Genomic DNA, 18366 nt, shown 5'->3' on the forward strand with positions numbered 1-18366 from the left:
GTCTAGACGGTGGTTTTAGTTGTTGAGTGTGTCTCACTCTGTACTCTGGGGTAAACAGGAAACCTTGGTAATAGTATTTTATGGCAATGAAGAGCTTTGACTCAATTTTCTGCTGAGGAATGAGAAAGGGAGTAAGTGTTGATTGTAGAAGGTAGATTTTTGGTGGTCTGTGAAGAAAGTGAGCCATCAGTGCTCAATATTGTGAACAGAATTGAGTTAACATCAATAGAATCAAATGAAATTGAATGTGAAGTTCGTTTGTTCTTTGAGAAGGTGAAGTCTCATATTACCCACAAAGTTTACAGGAATACTTCTGGAAACTGGGAACAATATTCTAGGGTATTTGAGTATAAAAATAATAAATCAAGCTAAAGATACACTCCTAGTCTCTGTCTGTTCTTGATTTGACCTTGAACTAGAAACTTTATAATTACCCTGTCAGGCTGGGTCCAGCCAAAGTGAATTAAATAACAGAATCTAAGCATTGGAAGGGTCCTGCTTATCCAGCCCCCTCATCACCATTATCCCTCTCTCCCCTACACCTCCAGCATGGGAATTCCTTAACCCTAATATCCCTGCCAGGGTGTCACAACCATGGACAGAAGACATCCAGTTGATGGAGAAGGTCTCTAATCGTTGGAGGAATCCACTACATTGTGGTGCAGGCTTACCTAAGACAAAACTAAAAGCTCCCCCATGCCTTCTATTTAGACCTTCACTTGATAGTCTCATAGAGCACATCTAGTTCCTCTTGTATGTGGCCCTCTTTCTGGTATCTAAAGACAGTATTTAATCTAAGTGCCTCCAATTTTCTCAACAATTTCTCCTCTGACATTGCTTGTGAACATTCTTGATTCAAATATGGCACTTCAAGGACCAAGATACAGTGAAATAAGGAAGAATTTAAATAAAAGTTTCCTCATCCTAGAAACCTTCCCTGGGTGACACAAAATCTAACAGTATCACTAGTTTCTGTCTACCCAGATGCAGAGCATGTGTAATGAAATCATGCGGATATTTGGCAGTCATCACTTAAAGGTTCACAGTTGCTCCTTCACCGGATCATAAACACCAGAAGTTCCAGGGTCAGATCCTCTCCCTCCTTTTGTCCTCCACTGTATGCTTCAGGCAAGAGGACCCAGATGACCCTGATACACGTATGCTGGTAATGACAATGACAAAATTGTGCAAGGACAGCCAAAGGAATAAATGTATAACCCAATGGCATCATGAAATGCTTTTTATGACTTTATTTTGGCACATGTTATTTGCATTGAATAGTTAACAGTTTGTGCGGTCACAGAAAATGTCCTACAGTCTGTTTTATAATTTCATAAAAATTGTAGCCACAGGTCATTGCAGGTAAGTTAGACCGCTGTTCCCAAGTGCACACAATGCAGGCCTTTCTTTTCCTGAGAAGTGTCAGGCTTGTCTCTGCAACAGCACCCTACTCAAGAAAGCCTTTCTAAACACTAGGTCAGCGATACCTCACTGCATCTGTCTTCTTTCACCAAAGAACTATTGAAATTGCCAATCTGGGTACAATTATCAGGTACCTACATTCACAAGAAAGTTAGGCTATAAGCAAGAAAAAGAAAACACCCAGATTCCTGTATCCTTCAAAACAATGCTAAAAAATTTATCTCCTTAAATGAGTCTCAGATTAACCCCAGTCCACTCCTGATCTCTAATCACAGCAGAAACCCATATGTTGCACACTGGTGCTATGTATCTGTTCATTTTTATTCCTATGTAAAATTCATCAGCTTTTTGTTAACTACCCCTTTCATGTGGGTTCCTCTGAAGTGGCCAAAATGTCCATCAGTCCCCACGAATGTCTTTGGGGCTAGAGTTCACACGCTCAGCACAAAGGCCAGGAGGCCCACCTCCCTGCCTCTTCTACCATCTCCCCACCCCAATTCCCACCCTCAAAGAACTTCGCCTCCAAAGTTGCTCCTGGTTTCCCAAGATTTTGCCTCACACCCCAGACAGCCCTCTTCCCTCTGTGCAGCCACGTCTTTCCTTTCTCCTGTTATTCTCCGATAACTGAGATCAGCAGAGGGATGAATGGAAAATACTGTCTTAATAAAAATTACTAGTTTTTGAGCTCCTCCTGTGAGCATTGTGCTAGCATTTACTAAATAATATTTCACTCTCATAAAAACCCCATGAGGTTAGTACCAATATCCCCATTTTGCAGATGAGAACACTAAAGTTGCCCCAGGTCCCTGTAAACAGCAGAACTAAATCTAAATACAGGCCTTTCTGAATGCAGATCCTGTATTTCCTGTCACTTTTCTTAACTGGGTTAAAGTGCACATGTTTTCTAGGCCCTTAAAGAATGACTGTTTTAGAGAATACTATTTTAGACACACTTCCTAGGACACCAAAGCAAACATTTCTAGGTAGTTGGATTTTTCCAGATCCCTCAAATGACTTATGAAGCTGACCTTATAAGCTCTCCCACTGGATTGTTCTATGTCATGAGAAAGGAAAGGCAAACAAGGCCAAGCGGACCAGAAACAAGTTTTCTAAAAATAACCCTTTCATCACTAAATCTAGGAAACTGCACTCTGCAAACATTTACCTCATCCATTAACGCTGCTGTGTCTTTCTGGCTCTTTGCATCAGAGAAGGAGGAGTTGCTGGAGTATGTTTTAAGCATTCGTTCCAGGCCTGAAAATGAAATAATGTTCTCAGTCACCTTTCACACTGTCTCAGTGGGACACAGCTGGGAGTCAGTCACTCTCAAAGGAAGCCTAGGAGTGATACCAGTGATTTTTTTTTTTTTAAGACGGAGTCTTGCTCTGTCACCCAAGCTAGAGTGCAGTGGCATGATCTTGGCTCACTGCAACCTCTGCCTCCCAGGTTCAAGCAGTTCTCCTCCCTCAGCCTCTTGAGTAGCTGGAATTACAGGTGTGTGCCATCATGTCCAGCTAATTTTTGTACTTTTAGTAGAGACACAGTTTCATCATGTTGGCCAAGCTGGTCTCCAACACCTGACCTTGTGATCCACCCGCCTTGGCTTCCCAAAGTGTTAGGATTATAGGCATGAGCCACAGCACCCAGCCACCAGTAGGATTTCTTAAATGGCTGAGGGAGTCTCTGCAGGTAGTTCTTAATAAATCTGACTGAATGATAAATGAACTGTTCGTTTACCTTTCTCTTCACTTAATGAAATTTGAGAAATGCTGGTGCTTAAAGCATCTTGATTGTTATGTTTCCAGATGAGACTTTGAATTTCTTTCAGTTGACCCATTCTAGCGATTGCTAACATTTACACAATGTTGGCTTCTTCCTCATTATGGTATTCACATCACTAAATATTTTCTATCTTGAATTTGCTCTCTAGTATTCCATTGCAATGAGTTATTGTGATCCATATAAAACAAGCTACTGTGTAGACATCAGATCCACGAATGTGGAGTCATTTTTGTCATCCATGTTGCTTTAGAGCTGCTTCACATTCTAATATGCCTAACTTCTACGTACAGAATTTAATTTGAATGATTTTTACGTTGTTTCAAAAGTCAAAAGAAACAAACCAAAAAAATCCTCCAAAACTCTTGTGCACAGCTGGTTTACCATGTTCTAAACCAAACATTATTTCTCATTCTAGCCAATTTCAGAAACACAGTTAAAATGCTACATTTCTGAAAATAGTAGTATAATACTTATATAGGTTTCATAAACAGACCAAAATGTGATTTTCCTTTTTTTTTTTTTTTTGGCTTTCTTCTTCTTTTTTTTTTTATTCACACAATTTAAGTTTGATATATGGTTCTTTAAATGAGATGACCCCTGCCAAATAGCAAAAGCAGATTAATCCTAACTCCGAATGAAACCTCTGAGCATAATATGGTCCTTTTTCTGGCCATTCAAAGAGATGGTTACACACCTTCCTTGTCTTTTGAGGCTTTTTCAATGTCTCTCTGCAGTCTCAATAATTTTGGTTTTATTAAAGACTTTCGTCTCTCTTTATCCATTGCACTGTTAGGATCTTCTTCCTTTAGGAAAAAAGAAGGATGTCTAACAAGGGGAAGAAGTAAGAGTTGCTATTCCCTGTCCATACTGAGACTTCCACTGGCTGCATTTAATTTTAACTTTACAAAAAAAAAAAAAATTTAAGCAGGATAATCTTCAGTTTTACATACATCGTTCTACCTGTTCTAGACCTGATGAATAAGAAAATACCTCCTTGTTCACAACTTGTAAGTCACATGGCCGAGCACTTTTTAATACAGCAAATTATTCTTTGAGGACGGACCCTTGCTACAGTTATTTCATTTTCTTGATAAATCTATTTGTTGTATACTTACTGCTTCCTTATTTACCTTTGTTCAAGTTAGAGTCCTTTAATGGCCCAAATGTAATATCATGTATGTGCTTCGGGCTATGACTGCCTCAGGAGTGGAAGACATTTTGACTGAGTTCTGTGTTGGCTCAGTACTGGGAAGATGTGAGCTAAAACACATATGCTCTGCGCAGAATGGGTTTATGATTTAGTTAGGCCTTGAAGCATGACATGAAAGAAACTAGCAATACAAGACCACATGCATTCACGAATGGTACAGACACCACAAGTGGAGGCAGCTGACGGCTTCAAGGAGGCAAGAAGATGTTAACTGTCTAGTCAAGGAAAGATGGCAAAGGGCACTCCAGACAGGAGAAATGGCGAGAGCAAAGGGCTGAGGGAGGACTGTGGGAAATGTGTCAGGAACAATAAGGACACCTGTTGCATGAGCAAAAAAATAGTGGAAGAAAAAATTGTTCAGGGAGTTAAGGCTAGATTTTAGGGCTGATGTAGGAATTTTATCACATAGGCTATGAGGAATCATTCATGATATCTGAGCTTTCACATGCATTATTTCAAGGATTGAATAAAAAAAAGGAATAGGATGGTAGGGTTGGAGTGAGGAGGTTGCTAAACATGAGTGTGGCAGAGGGACAGAAACCTATGGAGAAAGAGGGGAAACTAATGACTCAAGGTGGGAGGGGAGGATGCCGGTTCTCTGACAAGGAAGGAGAAAAATTAGGATCCCGGCTGAGAGATTACCTTTAGATGGAGCTTCACAAACAAGAAGTGTGAGGATTTAGAGCAAAGGGAATAGCCTCTATAAAAACATATACAGATAAAAATATTTTATTTACATATTTTGCATTGCACATTACAAAAGTTTCTTTATATTCTAGGCCAGGTGCAGTGGTTCCCACCTGTAATCCCAGCACTTTGGGAGGCCAAGGTGGGTGGATTGCTTGAGGCCAGGAGTTCGAGACCAGCCTGGCCAACATGGTGAAACCCTGTGTCTACTAAAAATACAAAAAATTAGCTGGGTGTGGTGGTGTGCACCTGTAATCACAGCTACTTGGGAGGCTGGGGCCGGAGAATCACTTGAACCCAGGAAGCAGAGGTTGCAGTGAGCTGACATTGTGCCACTGTACTCCAACCTGGGCCACAGAGCGAGACTCCATCTCAAAATAATTAAATAAATAAATAAAAGTTTCTTTATATTATTTATTATATGCAACTCCTACAACTCAATGGTTGGTTTTATTTTCCTCATTTTACCCGTGACACAGATAAATAAAAGAAGGCCCAAGCTGACCCCAAATTCTCTACCACCCTTTCACATGTCAGCCTACAGCTGAGGCGCAAGCTGACATCACACCCCCTAGTAAACTCTGACTGAACTGCTAAGATGCCTAACTAAAACCATTAGTCCTTCCCTGTTGAAGGAATGTTAGTCATCACATAGCTCCCGTACCAGTCCAAGGCTTCTCTTGGTTTGTTTGGGGACATCTTTTGCTTAAACATGTATTTCCAGGTATAGATTGTTCCTGGGTCAGTTTCAGGATGGGGTATATTGCCATCATTCAACTCTCACATTTGTCCTTCTCTTCTAAAGATTTGTTAGGAAGAAGGTCAGTACTGGAGGAGGCATATAAAATTAGAGATACCATCTTTTGAACGGCATTTATGGTAACCTTACAAGTATTTTCACCAGGTCACCAGCCCTCCAAGTGTTGCACTCAGATTGGTCTCTTTGTTGTCCCTGGTCCATGTAAATTTCGTAACACTGGATAAAAACCAACCTACACTTACAATGACTATAAAGTCAGACACGGGGGTACTTTGCCTTAAAGATGTCAAGAAAATACTATTCACTCATTTTGAGACACAGTCCTTTCTCTTGGACGACAGATACATGGTTGTGAGTTCTGATACAGTGAAGTTTTATAGAAACCAAAAATTTCCCTGAACATGCCAATAAATGAGAAGTCATCGTGGCTGCCTCCTTACACTTTGGTAGAACCCTAGTCAAATTTTCAAGGAGAATAATCTTCATTTTACTGACAAGTTATTTGATAGGGGCATTTTTATTATTCTTTGGAAGAAAATAGTAGATTTATTTTATTGTATATTTTTCCATCTCAGGCCCTGCCTATTATTTGGAAGAAAAAAAGAGCTTTCCCCATTGTAATCAAATCATTTCCACTTCCATTTCTACCTTGTTTCTGCATTGAACAGACATTGATATTGCTAATATATTTCTCCTTTGCCAGGGTAGGAAAAAAAAGACTCAATAAAAAGTAGCTGGTCATTTGCTGCTCTCTGAAGGGTAGGGAAAGGGAAAGCCAGTCAGGATTTACTGCTGTGCCTGATCTAACCGCCTCTCCCTTCTACCCTCATCTCCTGTTGCCTGATCAGAGGTCTAGGAAGGTCAGCTTTGGCTGTACTTCTAACCCTATGGAGAACATAATCAGTGGGCTTGTTCTCCGTATCAGAGAAGAGTGACACCCCTAATCTGGAGCTTGAAATCCTGAATAAAATATGGCAGAGGACCCAGGGAAACGCTATCAGGAATTCTTTCTGCAGATTTTGGTAATTAATAATCAGTTCCTAGAACACTACAATTAAGAATATCAAGAGGGGAGCAGAGGCCAAAATCTTTGAGGCTTGACCCAAAAGAACAAATAATTTGCCCAAGATAGCAAAGAGGCAACATGCTTAGGCTCTCACCAGGGATACTGACCAGTTTTCAGCCGAAACACCCACAGTAGAATCACTCAAATGCCCTCAAAATAAGCCTCCGGTTATCTGGTCCAAGGTTTTCAAGGGAAGGGACCATGAAAAATACTGACAGTGACTCCCACTTCCTAGAACCCATGCCTTTGGGTGATCTCGCCTCACACCCACCTTTGAGTATGGGCTGCACTTAGTGACTTGCTTCTAACAAATAGAATATGATGAGATGTCACTTCTGAGATTAGCTCACGAAAGATTATAATTTATTGGGCACTCTGGCTCTATCTTGATCACTTATTCTGCGGGGAGCAGGCTGAGACATGGAAAGACCCATGTGGCAAGAAAATGGTATCTCCAACCAACAGCAGTGAGGACCGGAGGCCTGCCAACAGCCCTGTGAGTCAGCTTGGAAGTGAGTCTTCTGCAGGAAGAGCCTGGAGGTGTCTGCAGCCCAGCCTGACACCTTGATTGCAGCCTTGGGAGGAGCTCAGAGACACCTGGCTAAGACAACTGAATTCTTGACCCACAAACTATGAGATAATACATGTTTGTTTTAAGCCATTATTTTGGCAGGGGAAGGCGGTGGCGGGGGGTGGTGATTTGTCGCACAGCAATTTGTGCAGACAATGAATTTAAGCACCACGTGATATACAGTGATTAATTATAGGTCATTGAAACATATCTACCTGGCAATACTTTTATAGAAGACCGAATATGAAGATTCTGTTTAAAACCCTGCTTGACTTTCTTTCCTTCTGGAAAATACCAAAGACATGTTTCCATCGCCCAGTTTGTAAACTAGAACGCTGGGTGTTTTTATTTATATGGGCTATGAGAAATCATTTTCATTTATAAAACATGGCATTTGCTTTCAATTTTTTCCATATAAGTCCCTCAGTACCTAAGATTCTTCATTAATGTAACTTATTTTTTTCCATTTCATACTTACAAAGTAATCTGTTAACAGGAACTCAGATTTGTTTTCTGTAGATAAAATTGCAGTTTCTTCCATTACAGCCTGGATATCTTTTTCAATGTCAATCTTGCTGATGGCACAGTGAATCTGCGTGTGGCACTGCAATGCCAAGGGGAGCAGAATAAGGTTGTCGAAGAAAGGTTTCTGCCCCTTCTTACCAGGCATACCAGAAATGGAGAGATCATCTCTACTCACTGTGGTCAGGGTTTGGCCAAAAAGAGAAATATGTTGGCTGTACTGGTTTAAGTTATTGCATAAAAGTTGAATTCTTTCCTTCTCCAGCTCCAGAATGCTCTGAAAAGAATGAAAATTGGGGTAAGATCAGCCGGTTGTTATGCAAAACGGAAGTCACTTATCAAATACTGACACACCTGAAGACAGACTGAGCAAAGTCTCATGATTAGCCTCTTGACTATGTCATATCCAAACCACAGTGGAGGGAGATTTCCAGGAGAGAACTGTGTCTTGGTATCTTAAATCACTCCTTTAAGAGTGATTTAACTCACACACTTTCCCCAGGCTCTTTTGACCCAAAAGGGATATAGGCAGATGCTGTGGGTTACCTAAGTTTACAAGGAAGAGGGAGAAAAGAAGAAATGGAAGCATTTGAGACACATCTATGAATTCTAGAGGAGAATGAAGCCCGGGAAAGCCCATATCCATGTCTTGGAAATGCATTGAGACACTCAATAGTTTTAGAATTGTTTATAGTACATTCCAGGCATTCTGTTAGTCTCTGCAGGGAAGAGAATGGCAAGCCACAAATTCTCTGTATAAGGAGATTATTTGACAAGAGAATAATCCCAAAGCCTGACCAATTCATAATTCTACCTAAAATTAGGCCTGGGAGTCAGAGTCCACTGTTTGCAGGTAGGCACATAGCCTCTTTATTTTGTGTGAGATGATAGAAGTTTCATTATTAGACTTACAACTTTTAGGTAGGAAGGGTAAATAACAAAGTGAGAGGAATCACATTTGCCTTGTTAGCTATTAACATTTTAGAGGCCAGGCGCAGTGGCTCACGCCTGTAATCCCAGCACTTTGGGAGACCGAGGTGGGAGGATCACCTGAGGTCAGGAGTTTGAGACCAGCCCAGCCAACATGGTGAAACCTTATCTCTACTAAAAATACAAAAATTAGCCAGGTGTGGTGGCGTGTGCCTATAATCCCAGCTACTCAGGAGGCTGAGGCAGGAGAATCGCTTGAACCCAGGAGGTGGAGGTTGCAGTGAGCCGAGATCACACCACCACACTTTAGCCTGGGCGAGAAGAGTGAAACTCTGTCTCAAAAAAAATTAAATTAAATTAAAAAAAAATATATATATATATATATATACACACACACACACACATTTTAAAATGTTACTTATTAGATCCCTGCCAATTGAGTTGCTGACTGGTGGTTTTTAGAGAGGGCAGAAAGGTTTAGCAACTAAGCATTGTTATAGAAGACTGGGTCAGGCAGAGTACCAAGGGAGATTCCAAGGCCATGTGGGGGCAGCATAAGGCTGCTGGGTATGTGCCCAGGGGAGTCTGGGTTTTAATGGCGATGGCAGGTGTCCAAGACAAAATTCTTCCCATCTTTTTTTTTGTGTGTGTGCATGTGTAAAAACAAGGCCTGGCGAGGCGCAGTAGCTCATGCCTGTAATCTCAGTACTTTGGGAGGCCGAGGCGGATGGACCACCCGAGGTCAGGAGTTCAAGGCCAGCCTGCCCAAAATGGCGAAACCCCATCTCTACTAAAAATACAAAAATTAGCCATGTGTAGTGGCACGTGCCTGTTGTCCCAGCTACTCAGGAGGCTGAGGCAGGAGAATCCCTTGGACCTGAGAGGTGGAGGTTGCAGTGAGCTGAGATCATGCCACTGTACTCCAGCCTGGGCAACAAAGTGAGACTCCATCTCAAAAAAAAAAAAAAAGAAAGAAAAGAAAGAGAAAAAACAAACAAGGCCTGGGCATTCATCCTTTTATCCAAAGAAGGCCAGCTCGGTTGCTCTCATAACCACTATCCCAACTCCTCCGTCCCACAGAGATCACCAGCAATCATCTTTCATGAACAAGGCGTTAGGCAAACTGGTGGGTAACACGACCATAGGGAAGAAGAAAGATGGGTATGTCTCAAGGCCCTTGGCAGTGCAAGAGGTGAGAATGGAGAGTCACAAAGATCACTGGGTTCTCCTTGCTCACCTTTTGGCATTCCTACAGGAGCCCACTGGCCTGATCCAGTAGGGTATTCTTCTATATCCCTGTGTTGTTAATTCATTTATGGTATATGGTGATTAAAATTATTTTAAATTTCTTTATACTTTTAATTATGGTAAAATTTACATAAAATGACACGCCATTTTATCCACCTTAGGCATCTATTTCAGTGTCATTAAATGCATTCACATTATTGTACAACCATCACCATAATTCATCTCTAGAACTTTTTTCATCTTGCAAAAGTAAACTGTACCCATGAAACAACTTATTTCCTACACTCTGCCTACTCTGGCAACCACCATTCTACCTTCTGTCTCTATGAATTTAACTTCTCTTGGTACCTCTTACAAGAGGAATCATACACTACTTGTTCTTTTGCATCTGGCTATTTCACTTAGCATAATGTCTGCAAGGTTCAACCATGTTGTAGGATGTGCCAGAATTCCCTTCCTTTTTGGCTGAATAATATTCCATGGTATGTATATACTACATTTTGATTTTTGGTATATAGTCATTTGAACACTGCTTGTAAATGGAAGTAGTAACAGGTTCAGGCAGTAACTATGAACATCTGTGCCAATCACATGCAACTTTAGATTTTGTACCAAGTGTCCTGACATTTGGATTGGAAGCCTGGAACCTTGCCCCCATGGCAGTCTTCTTAGTTGCCTCTGAAGCTGCCCAATTTTCATATGTCAATGGGAGTCAAATGGATTTGTTTATGCTGGCAGTCCCCTGAGGCTTTCACAAAATTGGAGGCACCAGTCATTTGAATGTGTCTGTCTGCCCTTCTGCCTCCCAGACAAAGGATTAAAGACACAGAACAGCCTATCAAATGTTTTGCTTCTTAAAGGGCAGAATCGATATGCCTCATAAGAAATATGTAAAACAAATTCTGCTCAGTTGTTTGGATCTCCTATGTGACAATCTTCACAAAGAAGTCCTTACCCTATAGAAAAAGATCTAGAAAGCAGCTCTTCTGTTTTAGCCTATGAGTAAAAGACAAGAGAAAATAAAAGCCACATTTTAGAACATATTGCATCCCTAGTGGACAGGTGTTTCTTTACTTTGACAAGTGCTGAACCACTAGCATCAATCTGAGACTAGAATAACCAGTGTCCCTTAGTGACATGGTAATGCTTAACAGATTTTAATTACATTTCAGGGAAATCATTAAAATGATCTATGTTTGTTCATAAAAAGAGGAGGAAATAAATTCCACTGTGCAAAGGAGAGATCCATAACTCATTTAATGATTTGTTGCTTTCTATTATCTTGTTCTTTTTACATAAAATAAGTGGTAGAGAAGCCAGATACTCTGGAGGACCTCAATAGTACATATGAAGAAAGTGTGGTCAAGGAGTTATCCAGAAAGATTCAGATTTCAGCAGATTTAGAGCCTGTTTGGGACCCAAGCATCATGACAATTTATGTTCTTCATTCATTCCTTCCAGTTCTCACTGTCCTAGCCTTTGGGCTGGTACTACAGGAAGAGGTCAAAGGGATTTTGTTTTCATTTAAATGACTGTCATAGAACAGATAAAAGAAATATGCTCTTTCTAGAGCAGGAACTCTCAAACTTTAGAATACCTAGACCCCTCTTTATAATCATTCAGAGGCTCTGATTGATTTAGAGGCTCCCAGGTCTAGGGAAGCGCTCAGGAATCTGACTTTTAACAAGCACCCCAGGTGCTCTGAGACATTGTCCTAGGGCCACAAAGGCCCACAAAAAATACATTTTTAAAATCATAATTCTTCCACCCAGAGGTGACTGCTATTAACATATTGATATATTTCAGTCTAGGTATGTGTATATGTACGATTTTATCTTCCAGTTGTCTATCAAATTATTCAAATTTGAAATCCTGGTTTTCCCATTTAACCATACATGTGAACAGTTTCCCGTGTCATTAGTCTCTGAAAATACCACTTTAATTATTTCATAATCGTCCATTGTGCAGCCGTGTGGTGATTCATTCAGTCATCCCTTTAATGTTGGACATTTGCAATGTTTCCTGACTTTTACTTTTGTTTCAAATAGAAATCTGTGTCTGGTTTGTCAGCTATTTCCTCAAGACAGATTTAGAGAAAGGAAATTACCTTTTTCAACAGAGTCCTAGGAAAGAATGAAGCCCTACTGTCCTGAGGCGTCCATTGTATGTAACGAGTTGTTATTCCTCTCATCTAGAGTGGGACTACTCAAGTGCCATCCTTGGGAGAACTGAGAAAACAGCCACTCGAATCATTTTCTGTGTTCTGGGATTTAGAGGAGGAACACTGGTTGAGAAAGGGAATATTTTTAAGGCTCTTGACACATATCGCAAATGGCTTTTTAAAATACTTCCTTGAGTGAGTACTTCAGTCCCAAGCATTTAATTCTTTGTAATTCTTGGTAGTATGGCTATTATTGTGAAAAATATAGATTATTTCTATCATCTGAATTGTTTCTTCTTGGAGGGTAGGATGTGGCTAGAACATAGCATGATTGTGAAGTAATAAGACTAATTTTGACATGTGGTTTGTGGAATTGGTTTCATTACTTATGGTCACAGTTGAGGTTTTACAATATTTCTCACAGTATCTAGTACACTGCCTTGAATGTAGTTCAATGAATGTTCTCTGAAAGAATTTGTAAATCCACCATGTAGAGTAAAAAGAAAGAAGAGGACACTTTGTAGGACCCTAAAATGAATTCTTACATTCAATTTTTATAGAAGAATGGTGAAAGAATGGAGAAAAAATGAAACTGAGAGACCCTAACTGTCCCATTTCCATTGCTAACACTTATAATAAAATTTCTCTTTGAGTCAATTCAGGCTGTTTTTGTTATATGATTCATGAATCTAACATTTGACTCTTGAATGTCATAAACATATGCAAAATATGGCATTCATAGAGTAATATGTGAGTCAATGACCTGCTGGTATAGACTGAGTATACACAAGCCCAGGAAATACCAACCAAGGGCATCATTATTGAAGGTTCAAGTGAAGCAAGAGTGACTTGACAGAAGTCATCACACGTTTTGTCTAATGGGCTTGAGCTGGCTCTCAGGTGGCAGGAGAGAACTCAGAGGAAGGTGGGGTAAGAGAAGCTGTTTGAACTAAAAAGGAGAAGGACTGAAACACTGGTGGCCTCCAGCATAGCGGTAGCAAAAATCCAGGATACAAGAGGGGAGAAAGAAAATGCTCTTCCTCAAGGACATTATGATGAGTAGATATTCCATGTGACTTGGATAAAAAAAGAAAAAAAAAGAAAGAAGAAAGAAAGAAGGAAGGAAGGGAGGAAAGGAAGGAAGGAAGGAAGGAAGGAAGGAAGGAAACTAAACTAGGTCTTAAATATTTTGAGAGCTGAAGTTGAAAGATGCCTTTTGAAATGTAAATGAATGTATACCTTGTTACTATCTGGAAGACTGTAAGAAAAGAGATAATTTCCATGATGCTTCAATATAAACTCTAAGAATGCTGAGAAGGGGGAGTAGTGGTTGGAGGGGAAAGATGTAGAGGATCTTATCAGGAGGAAAGGAAACTGAGTAGTAAGAGCTTCTGATAATGAAGATAATCATAGCCTTCCCTAACATATATTGAAGGTAAGCTAGTTATCAGCTACACCAGGTAGGACCCATTTATCATTGAAGGTAAGCTAGTTATCAGCTACACCAGGTAGGACCCATTTATCTCCCATTGCTGCGATGTAGGTAGAAGGGTGAGGAGGATAGAGACACTGAGGTGAAATATCTTTCTCACAGCCCTTGAAGGGTGGGTGCCTGGAAGATGGAGTGGGAGCAGAAATGTCTCTCCCATCTCCTAACAGGGCCATCCAAGGAAGCTGTCCTCAGTGGAAAGACCACGGCTCCATCAGGAAGTGATGAGGTGAGGTGAGGCAAGATCAGAGCCCAGGTTGCAGAGCCAGATTTCAAATGAATGAAGTTAGAATTTAAATCCCTGACCTTTTCTCATCACCTTCATCTAAAATCTATCTAGCATAAGCAAGGAGAGTACCAGAAGCTTATGTTTAAAGGTGTAAATTAAGGAATTTTTTCTCATTTGTTCCTATTTTTGACCCAAGTTTTCATCTCCTTTAATTTCCCCTTTCTTCTCTAATTCTGAATCTATCCTGCTCTGAGTGGTTGAATTGCAAGAGATGTAAATGCAGCCCTTGGGTTTCCGCCTGCCACATAGCCTTTGCTCTCCCAGTTTTCACTGGAGCAGGAGCATAGCACAGAGGTCCAGGCTGAATCTTGAAACCATCTCAGGCTCATTGCTTCATCTTTCCAGCCTCAATGTCCTCATAATGTCGTGATTAATACAAAACAGAAGCACATGAATGTGCTTAGCACAGCCTAAAAGAGGAGCACTGAGCACCAAGCACTTGTTCCATGCTAGCCATTAGATCATGGCTTTCTCCAATCATATCTGCTTTAAACACTTTTTTAAAAAAAATTTAAAACAGGTGGGGAAAAATAAAACCAAAATATGCATGTTCTTACTCTCCAGAATTGATAGTTATTTAATTTGGTCATATTCATGTTGAGCCTGGGGTTGTACTGCTTCACCAAGGGCCGTGCATAAGCTGTGTGGCTGTTTCTGGCAGTTCTGTTGTATTCCCACCGTGGGCTCCATTTCTGCCACTGAATACATGGACAGTCTATATGTGTAAGTTTACAAACACACACATATAAACTCAGTATAGTTTCCACATGAGTTTAAAAGAATTTTAATTTACACAGATTGTGTAAGTGGTATGTTTCTTTTCTTCAACATCATGTTTGTTGAGGTTAACTCATGTTTAAATATAGTCTTAATTAACTTCATCGATGGATATTAGTTCGCTTTCCAAATGCGAGCATCTTTGAAGAGTAATTCTTCTCTTGATGGGTATGAAGATTGCATACAGAATTATAAACAATTCTGCAATAAACATTCTTGTGCATCACTCTTGGAATAAAAGTATACATTTTTCTGTAGGATATATGCCTAAAAACTGCTTTAGGGAACTGCTGTGTGGTAAGTACATGCTTATTTTAGTTTCACCAAATATCATTAAATTATTCCCCCTACAGGGTACAGTAATTCTTGTTTCCTAACATCCTTACCAATACTTGATATTGTCAAGTTCTAATTTTTGCCAAATAATCTAGCATTGTTTCATAGGTTTATTGATTATTTTGATTTCTCCTTTTGTGATGTGCCTGCTGACATCTTTTGCCTATTGTTATCAGATAATTTGCCACAATTCCTTCTTTATGTGTCTACTTTTGCCACTGAGATGTACACATCTCAAGCATTGAGATGTTACTTTATTCAATGTTCTGTATCTCCAGTGCCTAACACAATGCCTGACCTCCATAAGCGATCACTGTGTGAGTCATCGCTCATGACTAAAACTAATTTCCAACCACCTAACACTTAATCCTTAATTTACACTTCACTTTGACAGCACTTTTTGAAGTTAGCTGGGTGCTATCCTGTTCACTAAGAATTAGGAACAGAAACTCTGGCCAATGAAATTCAATAAATTGTCACTAGTAATTGTATCCATGGAGAAATTGAAACAATGAGAGGAAAGGTGGTTTGTCTAGAGTCACAATATGTGTGATGCTCATAGCTATGACAGAGGGCAGGTCTTGTCACTGTAGATCTGACCTCCATCTTCAAGGTCACACAAAACTCCACAGAAGAAGAAAAAAATGTGAATATATAACTTACCTGGTAGCAGTTCTCTAGTGTGTTTTCCCATTTCAGTCTGGTAGAATAACCCACCATGTTTTTTTGGTAGTAATTTTCATCTTCCTTTTCCAACTTCTCAGTTGATTTTGTCAGTTTATTGAGGAGCTAATGTAAAACATCAATGTCACAGACTCACTAACACATTTTAGAAAGCCCTTTATAATTCCATAGAAAAAATTGTATGTGGCTCAATATGTTTCTCACCTCTCACGTACAGTCATAAACAGTGACTATAGTTGACAAAACCAAAGATCTTTATCAGAAAAAAATGCATGGCCAAACCTGAAGGAAACCCAAGGGCCTTCCAGTATGGTTCCCCCAATCTTACACATTGATGGGCTTGAGCCCCTTACATAGGAAGTGATTTATCTACACTCACACAATCACAGAGAAGGTCAAACAACACAGCTTTTGAGAATTGACAGTACAGGTCAAGACTGCAATTGGCCAATGAATCCCATAGTCTTATCTGGTAAATCCTTCAGGCTCCTGCATTTCTTACCAGGTTAGGTATAGACTTGTGGAATCACACAATTTTTAGAACTAATTTTTAGAATGAGTCTGGCTACTGTTCTATCTAGCAATATTATTTTACTTTGACTATATAAACCCAGAAGTAGAGGTTTGGAATCAAACTTCCAGGATAAGAGTCCTGGTCCTAGCTGCAAACAAGTTACTTAACCTTCCTGAGCCACAGTTTTCTCATACTGGGTTGCTTTGAGAATTCGGGCACATCTTGGGACTCAGAAAACAATACCACAAAAATGAAGGTCTCAGAAGCAGCCTCAGAAGTAAAAGTTTCTCTCTGACCTTCTGTCCTCCTATCTCTCACTCCCGTTCTCCCCGGAGGCTATTGGTAGAAACCAGAATCCCTCTTCCCCAAGGAAGGTCACAGAAACCAGAACCCCTTTTCTCCAAAGCCAGCCGTAAAAATCTAAAAATATTACTCCCACTTTTCCACTGCCTTTCTGTGTAAAAACTGGCCATAAAGAAATTATCTGACTGACTTGGTTTGACTGTAGGTCACAAGACCCCTTTTCCAGAAAGGGTCCTGCCCCATCCCCAGCAGGAAGGAAGGCTGCACAGAGAGGCCAAGAAGAGTCTAGAAAGAGGGCCTTACTGGGTTTCCCCATGCAGCCTATTAGCATCAGATTGCACCCCTTTTGTACATAATATTTCTACATTTTGTTAAACCTAAGCATAAACATAGACAAGTTCCCCTGTATCTTTGCATCTTTTTTCTGAAGGCTCCCATGTCACATAAAACTATGATCAAATACATCAGTATGCCTTTTCTCCTATTCATCTGCCTCTTGTCAGTGATTTTTAGCCTAACATCACAGGGCAAAAGGGAAGATTTCCCTTGGCTCTGACATAGGTAACACAGATGAGGCAGATGGCACACTGCCCAACACCTGGCATAGCACTCAAAATTTAGCCAGTATAATTATTGCCAGTGAAATACATGCCCAATGTTCACTGCAAGTTATGGACAGCTTGATAGATGGTTTCCTCTCATACTGCTGCCCAATGATCTGCTCCCTTACAAAGAGCCCCCTCTTGCCTATCACCAAAATTTGTCATTCTCATTACTAAATCTTCTGGAAAATCAGTGTACAGTAATACAAAACTCCCTGGGCCAGGGTAGTTGAAACTGATTCTTAAAATACCCAGACAAGTGATTTCATGTTTCTGAGAAACAAAGAAGTTGGATTGCATGAATTATTCTCCAACTTTATAGATATATTTTTGAAGCATTCAATATCTTTCTTTTCCCTTTTTCTTTTTCTTTTTCTTTTTTTTTGGAGACAGGGTCTGGCTGTGTCACCCAGGCTGGAGTTCAGTGGTATAATCATGGCTCACTGGCTCACTGCAACCTCCCTGTCCTGGGTTCAAGCAATGATCCCATCTCAGCCTCCCAAGTAGCTGGGACCACAGGCATGCACCACCACACCTGGCTAACTTTTGTATTTTTTTGCAGTGGTGGGGTTTCACCATGTTGCCCAGTCTGGTCTCCAACTCCTCTGCTCAAGCAATCTGTCTACCTCAGCCTCCCAGAGTTTTAGGATTATGAGTGTGGGCCATCACACCCAGCCAATTCTCCAATTTTACTCTATTTAGAAATGACCTGAAATGCTTGTAAAAATTGCAAATTCCAGAATTCTACAAACAGCAATACTTATTTCATACATCTGTAGGGGGATTAGAAAATCTGAATTTTGACTATATCTCCTCTGATGGTTCTGATGCAAATGGTCTTTAAACCATTCTTTAAAAAGCATCAGGCTGGGCGCGGTGGCTCAAGCCTGTAATCCCAGCACTTTGGGAGGCCGAAACGGGCGGATCACGAGGTCAGGAGATCGAGACCATCCTGGCTAACACGGTGAAACCCCGTCTCTACTAAAAATACAAAAATTAGCCGGGCATGGTGG

The 18366-nt window shown here is 40.4% G+C and overlaps 1 protein-coding gene across 1 annotated transcript in view; it reads right to left on the reverse strand.

The window, feature by feature from the left end:
- Positions 1–18366, reverse strand: part of NOSTRIN (nitric oxide synthase trafficking) — a 69544-nt gene that overhangs the window by 5241 nt on the left and 45937 nt on the right. The window contains exons 7-11 of the mRNA XM_011988160.1: positions 15914–16039; positions 8199–8297; positions 7977–8102; positions 3899–4007; positions 2588–2676 (exon numbers count right to left, since the gene is read on the reverse strand). Coding sequence (XP_011843550.1) covers positions 2588–2676; positions 3899–4007; positions 7977–8102; positions 8199–8297; positions 15914–16039 — 549 coding nt within the window. The remainder of the gene's footprint in view (positions 1–2587; positions 2677–3898; positions 4008–7976; positions 8103–8198; positions 8298–15913; positions 16040–18366) is intronic.

The sequence above is a fragment of the Mandrillus leucophaeus genome, unplaced genomic scaffold (assembly GCF_000951045.1).
Source record: "Mandrillus leucophaeus isolate KB7577 unplaced genomic scaffold, Mleu.le_1.0 Scaffold324, whole genome shotgun sequence".
In the NCBI taxonomy this organism is placed as follows: Eukaryota; Metazoa; Chordata; class Mammalia; order Primates; family Cercopithecidae; genus Mandrillus; species Mandrillus leucophaeus.